The 15,235-nt window shown below is 33.1% G+C and overlaps 2 protein-coding genes across 3 annotated transcripts; one reads left to right on the top strand and one right to left on the bottom strand.

The window, feature by feature from the left end:
- Window positions 1-840: 840 nt before the first annotated feature.
- LOC106369182 (transcription termination factor MTERF5, chloroplastic) lies at window positions 841-2,915 on the top strand. Of its 2 annotated transcripts, none has more exons than XM_013809288.3 (4): window positions 841-992; window positions 1,154-1,250; window positions 1,383-1,432; window positions 1,511-2,915. In XM_013809288.3, exons 2-4 carry the CDS (start codon window positions 1,180-1,182, stop codon window positions 2,869-2,871), a joined length of 1,482 nt encoding a protein of 493 aa, XP_013664742.1. In that variant the 5' UTR covers window positions 841-992; window positions 1,154-1,179; the 3' UTR covers window positions 2,872-2,915. The 2 variants fall into 2 exon arrangements, with proteins under 2 accessions (XP_013664742.1, XP_013664741.1); XM_013809287.3 differs by having other exon boundaries at window positions 1,374-1,432.
- Window positions 2,916-12,017: 9,102 nt separating this feature from the next.
- Window positions 12,018-14,208, bottom strand: LOC106369183. The gene is made up of 3 exons (XM_013809289.3): window positions 13,174-14,208; window positions 12,916-13,105; window positions 12,018-12,838 (listed from the first exon to the last, which is right to left on the bottom strand). Exons 1-3 carry the CDS (start codon window positions 13,546-13,548, stop codon window positions 12,330-12,332), a joined length of 1,074 nt encoding a protein of 357 aa, XP_013664743.2. The 5' UTR covers window positions 13,549-14,208; the 3' UTR covers window positions 12,018-12,329.
- Between the last annotated feature and the right edge of the window lie 1,027 nt (window positions 14,209-15,235).

The following is a 15,235-nucleotide window of genomic DNA, read 5'->3' as shown; positions in this document are numbered from 1 at the left end:
ATTGCTTGCCATGACCCTGTTCTGAGCCTCTCGCCGACATGTCTAGGGAAACGCATCATATTAGAGGAAGTGTTAAGCTGGCTTTGTTTTACGATGGCTCTTCTTCGATGATAATATCATGAATATCGAATATACTCTCTTTATGGTATGGTTAATACCCCGCAATATCCAAACATCACTCATTCTTTACTTGATTTTTTACTTCATCTTGTGGACACTTATGAATAGCCTGTCGAGATAATATAGCAAGAAGTGTGTCATCAACATTTAGAGATATTGAGCGAAAGAGAAAGAGTCATTTAGTCGCATGATATATTCTAATCGTATTATGCTATTGCAACAGACCTTAAAAAGAAGCTTGAAAATTTATTGGCATGCCATCAAAATGATTACTGTGATTGAAAATCTTAAATAATAGACGAAGAAGATAAGTCAATCTACTTATCACCAATTAGTTTTAGATTTAAAGTTCTTCTAACTTAATATAACTTAATATGGTATAAGAGTTAGAGATCCATGCATTCAACCCAAGCTGTAACTGATTTAATCAGTCCAAAGTTAGCACATTCATCCTTGTCTGAGAGGATGTATTACGAACATATTCAATCTTAAGTAATATATTGAAGATATGCTAATCTAGTTATCACCGATTCATTTCAAATTGAAATCTCATCTAATGAGCACCAAAGCTGTTGATAAACCTGATCAGAACCTGGAACATCGACTAGTTTGGTCGGTGGAAAACGGTGTCGACATTTGAGAAATTAGAAGGAAGCCCAAGTTAATAAGATATGGGCCTTTATGGAATTTAGAAAGTTTGACATGATAAAGGAGAAACTTTTGTCTTTAAACAAAATCGCAGATTCAACTCGTTCTCCAATCATATGTCGTTTCTCAGTGAGGGGTTCTATCTGAATTGCATTGATATTTTTCCTCTGCTCGCTGTAACTTTCTCGGGAAAATTTCACACCATCCACGTTTCACAACGAAAGGTGAGTCGTTTGCTTTGGATTTTCCCCTTTCTTTTGTTCTATCTTTCTGCGATTCCTTGCTTCCTTTGGTGCTTATGGCTTAAATCATTTATCTTTCCTAGTTCATCGAATTAATTGCTCTCTGTCTGTTCTTTTCTTTTCTTTTTTTTTTTAATTTTCAGACATACTGGACTCCACTTGTAGAGATATGCAAACATTTAGTCAGCTAGGACCGTCGGAGGTTTTCTTCATCGCTAGAAGAGACAACCCCTGTACGAGGTTAGTTATTATTACAGCTTCACTTGTTTATAAAATAATTCAATCTGGATTAATAAAATATGAACTGCTCATCTTGTTTGATTCTTATCTATCCGAAATGTTTTCAATTGCATTTGGTTTTAGTAATTGCAGGGCACAGCTTTGGTTCACGGGAAGACTCCCTTTCCGACAAGAATCATTTGGTGAGTGAGTGGTCAAAATGATACAATCTTATCTTTTTAAAAACAATCTGGTTCACATTTTGGATGTGGGGTTTATAGGGTTTCGCATAAAGAACAGAGTAGAGTACAGCGCAAGACCCGTGCCTCCAAACCTGATTGCAGCAGAGAAAGAAGAAGCCAAAGCCGTTCTAACCCTCTTCTTCAAGAAGCAAGGTCTTAGCAACAGCGTCTCCGTTAGGATCATCAACAAATCCGATCTCTTCATCGACCATTTAGTCTCTAGGCTCCACTCTGTTCACAAAGCCCGTTACCTCGTAGGAAGAGAGCTTACCACACTCGAGATACGAGACTCTCTCATTCCTTACCTCGAACAGCTTCATGAACAACACGGCGATCTTCTCTCCGACCTCGTTGTCAGCTTCCCCGATCCACCACCACCTGCTGAAGATAGACCCCTTTCTTCTTCACCTCCAGCTGCACTTGCACCGCCTCGTGGTCTCACGGATTCAGCTGCAGACACTAAGAAGCTAAGAGCAGTGTCTCGCGTCAGCGAGCTCGACACAGAAGGTGCACTACGTCCTCAAACACTCTACCTCCTCGACCTCGGTTTAAACCTCGAGCAGATCAAAACAATCACCCGCAAATTCGCAGCGTTTCCTTACTACAGCCTCGAGGGAAAGATCAAACCAGTCGTGGAGTTTCTTCTAGACCTCGGCATCCCAAAGTCAGACATCCCAACGATCCTCTGCAAAAGGCCGCAGATCTGCGGGATCAGCTTAACCGATAACCTCAAACCGACCATGGCCTTCTTGGAGACGTTAGGCATCGATAAGAACCAGTGGGCGAAGATCATTTACCGTTTCCCTGCTATCTTAACTTACAGCCGACAGAAACTTATCTCCACCGTTGACTTCTTAACTCAAACCGGTCTGTCCGAAGAACAGATTGGGAAGATCTTGACTCGGTGTCCGAACATCATGTCTTACAGCGTGGAAGACAAGCTACGTCCAACGATGGAGTATTTTAAGTCGCTTAACGTCGACGTTGCGGTTCTCCTTCATCGATGTCCACAAACGTTTGGTTTAAGCATAGAGACGAACCTGAAGCCAGTGACTGAGTTCTTCCTCCAGAAAGGTTATGGTATAGATGAGATTGGGATCATGATATCTAGATACGGAGCTTTGTATACTTTCAGCTTGAGGGAGAATCTGATGCCGAAGTGGGATTACTTTCAGACGATGGATTATCCCAAGTCGGAGCTGGTGAAGTTTCCCCAGTTTTTCGGGTATAGTCTTCAGGAGAGGATCAAGCCGAGATATGAGCTGGTGAAGAGAAGTCGAGTGACGCTGTTGTTGAATCAGGTTTTGTCCTTGTCCGGAGTTGAGTTCGAGAAAGTTGTTAAGAAGAAGATGATGAAGAAACTTTTGTCTGATCATCAAAGTAGTAGCGAACTCTTGTGAAGCCTTTTTTTTAGTTTAGAGCAATAAAGAGAGTTTAAACTCAAGCTATGATGATATCATTCCGATTAAGAGCCTCATTATTCAGCTGAAACTCAAGCTATGATGATATCATTCCGATTTCAACCTGAAACTCTATCTTATATTTGATTGCAGCCCAAAGATTCATGTTATCTTCTACATAAACAATATTTAGCATGAGAGCATTGAAATTTTTTGTTCTCCAAAAAAGAATTTCAAATTTGAAGTTTTGAGAGTGAAACTCTATATTTGAAGTTTCACTACTCAAAACTTCACATTTGAAGTTTCATATTTTTATTTGCATTTTGAACCCTACAATCGCACATCACATTTATGATTCATAAATATTTTCTTGTTTATTTTTTGTTTAGAGATTTAAAATTTAACACATAAAATTAAATAAAACTTTAAAATAAGATTTAAAATATTTTAAACTAGATTTAGACAACAATAATATATAAAAGAAACTTAATAGAAAAGTTTTTTTAAAATTACATGAAGACATAACTATACACAAATTTAAATATTACAACAACACTAACAGTCAGGTAAGTTTGATCCGGAACCTTCAAAATTTTCAAATATTGTCCAAATTTTTTTGTGTAACTGAAGATAGTTGTTGTTGTTGTTTTTGATGTCTTTTTCCTACAATTCTTTATTTTTCATATCGAATATATTCACGAGTATTAATATCATCGAAAAAAATTGGTCTTTTAGCAATATTTTATGTTTCTCTTTTACTTTCTTGTTCCGATCTTATGTATTACAAGTATCAATATCATCTGTTTTCAACAATTTTTAGCTCGTAATCTACAAAGTAAAAATGAGGAGAGCCATTTTTACTTCGAAATGCACTAATATATCATATATGTAATACGAAAGTCATTTTATGGAATAATATGGTATTCGTTTGAAGTTTAATATTAATTAAGTTATTTTTATTTAAATTTTTATAGAATATTTTATTAATTAATATTGTTGTAATATGTTTATATATGTATTAGTTATTTACAAAAGTTTTATGAATTCAAATTAGTTATGACAAATATAAGGTTCATATTATAAAATACAAATAGTTTTAAAGTTGAGTTTGAAGTTTTGCTTTTGGAGAAAAACACCTTTAAGCTTCAAATATAGAGTTTTGGAAACTTCAAAATAGAGTTTTTTTTTCTCTTTTTTTATTTTCCTGCAAAAATCATATATGGTGGATTTAGATAAAAGTATTGGACCCTGTAATTTTCTAGCAAAATTAAATTCCACAGCACTTCAAAATAATTTCCCGAAATACTTAACAGCTAAATACTATACTCTTTTTAGTAAATGAATTTTCAATTATTTTTTCAAATATTTATTGAAGTACATTTTAAACATTATATTTTTATGTTAAATAAGTTATTGATACCAAAATCTTTAACGAAACCCCAAAAATATTTATCTGGTCATTCTAGGAAATTTCAAGGGTTCCTATCAATTCACTCACAATTGCAATAGTTCCCTAGCAAATTTCTAGCAAAACGAAGTTTCACAGCATTTAAAATGTTTTCCCCAAAATACTTAACATCTAAACACTATAATCCTTTTCGAAAATGCAATTCAATTATTTTTTTCAATGCCAAGGTACATTTTTTTTTGGTGTTGTTAGGTAATTGCAAGTGTTCCCTAGCAATTCCCTCTCAGTTGCAAAAGAACTGATAAGATTTTTTTCAATGGTTTATTCTATTTTTTTTTCAGAATAGAATAATTTATTATAGGGGTTGAAATCTATTCCAATAATACTTTATTTTTTTATTCTATTTATAAAATAAATTCATTTCTAATCTATTATAGAGTAGAAGACAGAGTACCATTAGAATATTTTTTACTCTAAAAATATAGTACTATTGGAGATGTTCTAAAGAACTTTCGCAATTTTCTAGCATAATCGATGTTCTAAAGAACTCTCGCAATTTTCTAGCATAATCAAAATTTACGGACCTAAAAATAACTTTCTCGAAATACTTAATTAATATCTAAACAATATACTCTCTTTCGTACACGAACATCAATTCGTTTTTAAAGTATTTACCAAATTATATTTTATGTTGAATAAGTTATTAAACCGAAATCTTTAACAAAATTCCCAAAAATATTTGTTTTTCAGGTTTTACTAGGGAATTGAAAAAGGAACTCTTGCACTTCCCTAGCAAAACAAAGATTGACAACACTTAAAAAAAAAAAATTTGAAATACTAAACATCTAAATTTTATAATTTCTATCGAAAACAAACTTTAATTAACTTTTTTCCAAAGTATTTACTAAAGTACTGAAACCGAAATCCTTAACAAATCCCCAAAAATAGTTTTTTTTTTTGCACCGATTTCGTTTTCCTTGTTAACCTATTATTTTTGCCAATTTCCATTTATTAAATAAACTGATTTGAATTTAGAAAAAGATTTGATAAGGATGTTGAAACATGTAACGAACAAAGACCTTACTTACACTCCACACATCAAGTGTTTGCTTTTATTAAATGTTAGTATGCTGTAGGTCTCGGACTTTTATCCGAAATCCGGATTCGATCCGAGATTCGATCCGGATCCGATTCGAAAATCCGGATATCCGGAGGGGCCGAATCCGGATCCGGATAGTAAAATGTTGGATCCGTCAAAGCCGGATCCGGATCCGGATACCTTAATTTTTTAGTTCGGATATCCGGATCCGTAAGTTTTACTAATAACTATTTCAAAAATAGTAATATCTATATATAAAAATAAATCTATTTAATATATTTTTATTTTTATAATAGTATATATAAATTTAATGTAAATTTTGTAATATTATACATAGAAATAATTAAAAACATTATATATTTTTTGTTTTTAAATTATTTTAAATATTTTTTTATATATTAATATTATTTTTTATTTATTTTAAGGATCCAAATCCGGATCCGGATATCTGCCGGATATTACAATTTTTCAAATGATATCCCACACCCGGATATCCGAGAACCCCGGATCCGGATAAGGATAGTAAAATTATGGATCCGCCGGATAAGGATTCGGATCCGGATACCTTAAAAGTGTCCGGATATCCGATCCGTCTCAGGCCTAGTATGCTGTATTATGCGTGTCTACATTTCAGCTAACTAAGAAATTTTAAAATAGTATTAATTGATCTAAAAGTATTTATCTAAATCCATTGTACTTGCAAGATTTTTCTTTGATTCCGCATTACTTGAAGTTCTGACTTTCTTTTTTTGGGTAGGTTCTATTTATATTTTCCAAACTATTAATCCTATTAATGGTTGTCATGATCTTTTCGCAGCTGTCCCATGTCAGTACTTTTTCTTTTATTTCTGTAACGGGTCGTAGATTAGAGAAGTTAATGAAGCTTCTCAGATTTCAAAATTACCTTCTTTTTGCTCAGATTCTATTTCTATACTACTTTTTCACTTTAGAATACTTATATTGAAACATTCAATATACAAACATCAGCGGGAAGATGATTTAACCCCGAAACCATAGCTTACGGAAACAGATTTTCTCCGAGACTAAACCTTAACAAAACGAAACAATCTGCCCAAAAACCAACATAACAATACTAACCAATTTATATACTTATTTAATCTCTTATTATGTGATTTTTGTGAAGATGCGAATTCAATAGTTTCTGTGACTAATTAGGCGACGAAGTCACTGATGTTCGATGTATTAGTCATTAATACAGAATGCATGCGGAGTGGTAGAGACCATGTGAATGGAAGATGTTTTAAGTGGAGAATGAAAATCTTGAAGGTTTATGTTTTGACTTAGTCGTTGAAATAGTTGTTGATGCAGTATGTGTTAGAGAATGCATCAGAAGACATCCAGAATGGTGGAGACCATGTGGATGCAAGATGTTCAGCGGACGTGGGATAAACTTGAAGAGCAAGTTTATACCATGGAGAAAATACAAGAAAACAAACTTGAGACAAGTTTATGCCTTGAAAAAAAAGGAATAAGTGCATTTCAAAAAAAAAAGTGTTCTTATTAAAATGAAAATTGTCCATTCCATGATTCGTTGGACAAGGGTTTTGGGAACGTAGCGATCATTATAAAATGGCTATATAGTCGTGTGTATTTCATAAGACAATAGGGCTAATTATTATAGAGGAAGGGTGAAAATCTCTTAAGAGTGTTCTTGAGTTGTGCTGAAGCAGACGTCGAAATATCGATGATGGAGAGACAAGTTTGGGTAGAATAAGAATCTTTCAATAGTAATAGTAGTTGTTAGGGTGTTAACAGACTATGTAAAACTGATAAGCAAGTCTTGTAATAGATTGTTTAGGCGATTTCTAATAAAACAATAGATGTTGTATCTATTTTGTCTCTTGATTTATCTTATATATTATTCTATTGTGGTTGCATCTTTGGACTTCCATTTTTTTCTGTTTTATCAATTTCCGTAAGCTCTCTGATTTGAATAAGGAATACTTGACTATAAAGATCTGCACTCTTGAAAAAAATCAAAGTAGAAATGTGGGTGTTGCTGCCTACCTAAGCAACATTCTTTATATTTTTCTTATTAATATTTGATTCACCTAAACAACAATGTACTTCCTTCGTTTCAAATTATATGAAATTTTAGAAAATTTATGTTGTTTCAAAATATAAGATGTTTTAAAGTTTTAAAGTTAACTTTAATTTTATTGGAAACTGTTCAACCAATTAGATTTTACAGTCTTTTTTGTAATTAGTTGATTGTTTTAAAACTATATCTTTAAAGGTGATTTTCTAAAGGAATATAAATTTCTTAACCTTCGTGTAATAAGCCAAAACATCATATATGAAACGGAGAAAATATTATTTTAGTCCAGAAATTCTTTTTTCAGAAATTCTTATCTATTTAGCAACTTTCACATTTACTAAGTAGAAGAATTTAGCCACGCAAGTGAAAAGAAAAAGTTAAAACAAAAAGAAGCCAAAGTCAGTCTACACTGTACACCAAACATAAGTTTTGTAAAAGATCTTTAGTCTAGTAATGACTAATGAGTAATCTCGTCTTTACGTGCTGTTTCTTTCTATCATTATGAATTTAAATCAGAAACTCTGTCACAGTTCATATACTATTTCAATAAGGAAAAGAAAAAGGTACTATTGTAATTACCTTCAGAAGGAAAAATCATAATAATTAAAATAAATAATAAAAAGAAGTTATGGAACAAAAAGTAGGAAAAAGAAAATAAAAGGAAGAGGACCACATTTCACCAAATATTCGGGGTCTGATGTCAATGCGGATAAGTCTATGTATTTATGTATCCTAAAAATAGCGAGACAGACAATTTTATATGTTATCATCGTAAATTTTACTATCATCTGTAATATGAATTTTAAAACGTCTTACAGTAACATCATATAGAATTACTCATCTGTAATATGAATTTTTACCATCATCATATTTTTCATGTCATATTTCCCTCTCACGTCTTAAGTGGTGAAATGTGGTCCTCTTCCTTTATTTTTACTTTTTGTTACCCTTCTTTATACTTCCATACTTCTTTTGTAGAATCTTTTCATTATAAGTAAATATGCCAATTATATCAGAAAGTTATTTAATCAACATTTATTTTAATCAAGTAAAATTTATATAGTTTAATAACTTATAATTGAAAAACACAGTGCTCACTTTTCGTAATTACTGGTGTATATGTATCTTGTAAAGTGTTAAATCTTATTTTTCGTCGATTTAAATTTAAACTGAGAGGCATGTGAATTGTGAATAACAGAACAAGCCCATGATCATGGCCATGAGGTCCATGCGCCACACAAAGTAATCACACCATATTGGCTCTTTGTATATATTGAATTTTAGGTCAATAATGTTAGTAAGACTTTAGGCATGTCAATGTAGATGTAGATAGGTCTCTTTACCATTAGGCTCGTCATCTTGCAGGTTGGTCCCCAAACATTAACACGTTATTTAATCCCTACATGTCTTGGTTACAAATATTCTAGGAATTTTTTATAAAATGTTTTTTGATCTTCAAACAAAATGTCGTCAAGAAGACTGAGAACTAATTTTATGATGTTAAGAGTAGCTAGTATATGTTTATCAAGCAAATATTTATATACTTCTATGGTTAGGTTAACTGATTGGGAGAAAGTAAGACAAACAGAGTAGACATTCAGGAAAGCAATCTCCATATGCCCAACAACTAATGTATGAATATAAAAAGACATCTAAGTACTTAATTAATACACATCCATTGTCTATAGACTATGATGTACAAGATAAGTCTTATTAGGAAATCAAAGAAGATCCAATAAAATAGTAACACTAAAAATATCACGAGTTGGTTGTGCGTAAATGCGTAAATCTTTATTCTTCCGATTCTCACGTCACAACACAAAAACTCAGCTTACTAAAAGCAATCAAACTAACAAGGGACTACACGGTTGTTCTTCTGGTTTAGATGACTTGAGTGTTATGGTCCTTATGGTGTATATATGAACTGGTGTAGAACTGGACAGATTATGCAATAGATATATATATGCGTATATATCTCTCTTTTACAACCATTTGTTGATGATACTCGTTCAGAGCTAATGATTATAATCATCACACCAATATCAAAACATTCATTTACGTATCGATAACTGTAGGAGGGTAATTTACTAAACTATATCATAAAGTTTAAAAGGATAATAATGATGTTGAAAAATATGATGATAATGTGAGTTTAAATATTCGATGGGAATATTTTTTTCATTTTCTACTCTCAGATATAATGGCAAATCCTGAAATCCCTGAAAAAGACTGGTATAGTATTAAGAAAAGAAAAGAGGGTCCACAGCTTCTGAAATTATTGTAACCGTTCTTACCCACTTCATGCGACCTAGAATTATTGCAATTAAATAATTTAGAGTATGTAAAATGCTTGTGTTTCCAAAAAAAAAAAATAGACTTTGTATTGTAATGAGACATAAAAAATTATAGAAGTATTATATTGTCACATAATGGATTACTTGGTGCCAGCACATGAATGATTGCAATACATTTACATACCGATCGGTATGGTTTAATCGTTTACAAGAGAACTTATTTTAGATCACAACACCACATCTTTATGGAAACAAAGTTAGGTTGGTCTCTAGCTTCAACTAAATTTTATTTTCTAACCAAACAAGAAAGAAAAAAGAACGTAACTTAATCTTTCCATTTCAAAGATCAACAGAACATTGCATCGTGACCACAAAACAGGTTTTTGATTTTGTTTAGTCTAGTTTGATTTAGTTTACAATGAAACAAACTTTCAGTGTAAATACTGAAAAAACATTTTTCAATTGGAAATATATATTGAAGAAACATGTATATAAAGTTTAAGAATGAATAGAGACAAAAATAACATGCTTCAGTAGGAAATCATAAATCAATTAAAAGATTATGAAAATAGAGATTTGGCAGCACTATTTAGGAAATCGAAATGGAAAATGCATGGACATAGTTTTTCAGAAGAAAAAAAATGCATGGACATATATTCTTACGAATATTGGGTCATTCTTTTTTATTTCTTTTACGGGGTTTAAGTCGAAATTTAAGTTTGGATCTTTTTATTTTTGCTTAATTTTGTTTGTATCGACATCATATCTGATCTATTTATTTATATATAGGCAAATCAAACATGATGCAGCAGAAGAAATTTATATCACTGACATAAGAAATTATATTATGAACCAAGTTGCTTTGGTCCAGTGGTATAGGAGCTCCAGCTGGAGTGCCCGCCCCTGGGTTCGAGCCTTGGCCACTGCGGAATTTACATATGGGCTGCAGCATCCGAGACCGAAGACCGTTACACGGTGAGCCACATGGTGACGCCCTGGCAGCGTCCTTGCTCACTTCGGTCTCTAGTCTGGACCACCTCGGTGGGGCCAGGATACTCGGTTAGCAAAAAAAAAAAAAAAAAAAAAAAAAAGAAATTATATTATGACTACAAGAACAAGTAGATAATCTAAAAAAGTAATAAAAACAAAAGAAAATACAGTAAGGGAGTATCACACTGTTGAAACGAACAGCTCTTGCACTCCACGGCTATCAAGAAAAGAAAAACACTATCTTCTTCTTCTTTTTTCCCCAATGCTGCCGTCATCGTAAAATAATAGTATATAAATTCTGATAACCTGTACTGTGTTTTATTTTATTGTTTCTGACACTGATAAATGCTTTGTTTTCTTATTCCACTAATAAATTTGATTATAGTGTTCATGAAAATATATGATTAGAGTTGTCATAAATCTTCTGTTCCTTTTGCACCAACATGTTCTTAAACAAAGGCCACATATTATTTCCTAAAAGGTTAAAACAATTTGAAGAACCTAAAAAGCAAAATGTTTAACTGCACTTGTCTTAATCGTTTGGAGTTTCCCAGTTACAATTTAACAACATAATAATTGTATTTTAAAATGATTATTTGTGGCAGCCTTTCAAAGATATAAATTATCAAGTTTGTTATATAACCTTATGTTTTTACTCTTTCTTGAGATTTATATCTTTTACTAGTTTTCTGTTTTTCAATCCCGAGCGAAACTTACGTGTTGATTGATGATCTTGTAAATCTCCTACTTTCTGCCTCCATCTAAAACTGTGATATATGCACCATTGAAGACTAGTTGATTTTCAGAGGTAAAATATAAAATACATTGGCCAAAATATTCCAAAATGACTAAAACAAGCAACAGAAGTTCGACCATTGCATCTATTCCGCCAATGTTTGGTTGGTTACATAGGATGAATCAATTAACAATACCGAAGTTTTATACTTCGATGAACATGTAATGTTTTCAGATTGGATGGACACATATAATACTGAATCTTACTATAAAAAAGGGTAAGATATTTCTCCATAACGGTAAGATAGATATATACGTATGGTGTTGCCGATTCAAGCGTTCTTTGTTACAACTTACAAGTGCTACTCCAGCTTTCGGTGTATGTATTGCTTTCCATTACTTATGGTGTTGATAAATCTATGTTCTTGAAGAGTGTTTTTCTTTTCTTCTGGTTGCAAATAGTAGTTCATGACTTCATGTGGTGTTCATTACAATTTTACAAAAGGCATTTAATACTTAATCGTGAAAATCATATTAGAACAAAATCGATAGCGGATAAAAAAGCACACACAAATATATATATTATTTGTTTAGGTAAATGTATAATCGCTTTTTATCTGTTAAAGCACAAATACAATTCATAATTAATAATTCATAATTCATAATTCAGTAAAAATGTATATCTCGTAATAACCCCCCTTGAAAATGGAAAAGAGAGAGTTTTAAGAGGTCAAAAAGAAACAAAAAAAGATATTCTATGTTATATTTTTATATGATTTTCTCTTCTTCTTCTTTTTTTTTTCTTTATTTGGCAACTTTACTCGTGTTTCTTAACTAGGAAATTAGGAAAATTAGAAAAATTCAAAATCTTTTCTAGGGATTCTCCTTGAACAGTGAAGCTAATCCCGTGACGACCTTGGCTTCTCTCTCCACCGCCTCTGCCACGTCATCACTTCCGGCAACCGACTTAAGAGGAGAGGAAGGAGAATTCACCGACGCCAAAAATTTCTCCTCGAAACTCAGCTCAATCTCCGAACAGTCTATCCCCGTTTCAGCGACGAAGGCGGACGAAACCATCGGCTCCGGGGCGTTATCGCCGGAGTTTCGTGTGTACGAAGACAGCCACTTAGCTCGCATGTAATCAGCTTTCCTCCACGGTGGAAAATGCATACCTTTCTTCTTCAAGCTCTGCCTCGCCGCCTCTGAAACCATCGAAACGATCTGACTGATCCGGTCAGACTTCCCGACGAAAACGAACGGTAGAGACTGAAGCAACGCCTTGTATGCATTCGTCTGCCGTGCGATATCGAACTCCGATCGAAAATCCACATCAATCAGAAGCCTTTCACCGTTTACAATCACGTCGATGAACTCGTACTCGCCTGAAATTCAGAAAATTCAGAAATCAAATTTCATGAGAATCATCAACAAGTTAGTAGACGAAGCATAGAGATTGTACCGGCCGGTATAGAGCGAGTTTTATCCCATTTCGATTTACAGATTGAGGAATCATAACCAAGAGCTGAGAGTCCATCAACGACAAGCTTCCTCAGATCATCTTTTCGTTTGACTGATTTGTTCTTCTCCAGAATCTTCGCGGCATCAGCTGATAGATTCCTCTCCATGACGCTCGCGCATGGTATCAAGCTCTATGGATGATTCGTTAAACTTAGAACTAAGTTTTTGGTTGCAAAGATCGAGGAGAGGTTTACGTTACCTTGAAATGGTCATAAGCGTCGTTGAAAGACTCGACGGAGCAACCGAACAAATCGAATTCATCGTCGGAGCTATCGTCGTTGTTCCCGTTGAAACAATTGCAGCGATTGCGTCCGTTTTTAGCTTGCCTCTCGTTGCTCTCCTCCATGTAGTTCTGAACCATCTTCGCTAAAACGACGGAGCTCGGCTCGAACTCGGAGACGACTCCATCTCGCTCTCGACCGTGTTGAGCTTCGATGAGTGGTTTATCTGAGTTTGAGCTTCTCAGAACATTTGTAAACGGTCGATCTAAGAGACGCTTGAGGCGAGACTTGAGCACTGGTTTAGCCGAGTCTCTACTCGCCGGAATATCTGTTTCAGTCGGTTGGATCTTCATCGGAAACGAATCAAAGCTTAGGGAAACTGTTTAATTCAAAATTTTCTAGAAGGCGAAACGAAGCAAAGAGAAGGAAAAAAATAAATCTAAGAGACGGAAACGGAGTTTCTTAACAGCGACGAGTTTCACGGAACACATGGCGAGTGTCCGAAACAGCGATACTATGAACGGTCACAGAGGTCAAAGTAACCGGAATATTCATTTCTCCGGCGACTATAGTAATAATTTTTCTTCTGTTTACGGTAAAGCCAGATTGGTTGATTATATAGGTGCACAGAGATAGACGAAGCTGAAGAGTCCAAAGAAGAAAAGGTGTGACTAGACGCGATGATGCCACGTCATATTTAATTACGTGATATCTTTTCGTCAAAATTATTATTACGTGATACATGTAATTTTACCCTTTAACCCTCTTAGTGGGACGGTGTGGTTTGTTTTTTTACCCATCTTTAGTAATTGCGGTAGATCCTTTTTAGGGAAAAACTGTCAGTAAGTAAAATCGTAATGATGGGATTACGATTTTATCCTCGCCAGTCTTCCACTACTGTGGCGTGGAATATCGGGCATATCCCTCTCACAGTCATCTTCGGGATTTTCGGGAAATGTTAATTTTCAAATAAATTGTAATTAGTTAAAAGATTTAATATATTCACAGCTATTTTGCAGGAAAATTAGATGACACTTAGCCAGTATAAGCGTACCACGTAGCGGAAGACGCTCTTTTACTCGTTCTTGAACTGCAAACATAAAGTGCTTTTAATAAGCTGTTTGGACGATCCACTAGTGCCAAAATGAATAAAGACTTGCACGGTCCACTTATTAGTTTCATGCGTTTGTCAACATGGGAACTGGATGGTTATTTTCATTTTCTTTAAAGACTTCTTTCTTAATTTCAGAAATAATTTAAACGTAATTATTCAAATGTCAAACGAGCAAGAAAGAGTTATATTTTCTATAAAAATGATAGGTCCAAATTTTGTAAGTATTTTGAGTGGAAGATATGATGAGTTTCCTTTTCAGTTTTAAAAAAAAAACTCATTGTCGTTAATAGTAACTATGCTTAATGGATATACGATAAATTATTATTTTTGTTGAAAAGTATATGTTATTAAACAACAAGAGAAAAAAACTTATCAAGAAGATGTACAACTAATTAATCTTACAGAACTACACATATTTAATTATGTAGATATGAATAAAAATTAGTATTTTAAAACCATTTTTAATTTAGATACATATTCATAAGAGAAAATTAATTTTCAAGTTTCTTATTACATTGTCGGATGCATTATGGCTTATGCTATTGAGGTAGCTTTGCCATAATTTAAAGGGAACAAAATCCGAACATATCATTATAACACTATTTCATTTAGTTAAAAAATTAACTAAATTTAGACAAAAATATGTGATAGTCATCGTATTTCTTCAAAAAATTTATATTTTTTGTTTATAGAATTTATCTATTAATTACGATAATTTTAGTAGATATACAATATCTTGATTGTCAGTTTTAACCAATATTATAACTATATTGAACTTTATAAAACCTTATGAATTTCAACTTATGTAAAAAAAATACTAATAACATTATTGTAATTTCAAATAAATAAGAACAGTAAAAAAAATCCAGCACAAAAATGGAAATTCCTATTTTAATTAAACTAAAATGCATTTGACTTTTGTTTAT

This window comes from Brassica napus, chromosome C1 (assembly GCF_020379485.1).
Source record: "Brassica napus cultivar Da-Ae chromosome C1, Da-Ae, whole genome shotgun sequence".
Classification (NCBI taxonomy): Eukaryota; Viridiplantae; Streptophyta; class Magnoliopsida; order Brassicales; family Brassicaceae; genus Brassica; species Brassica napus.
This window is presented reverse-complemented; position numbering and strand designations above follow the sequence as displayed.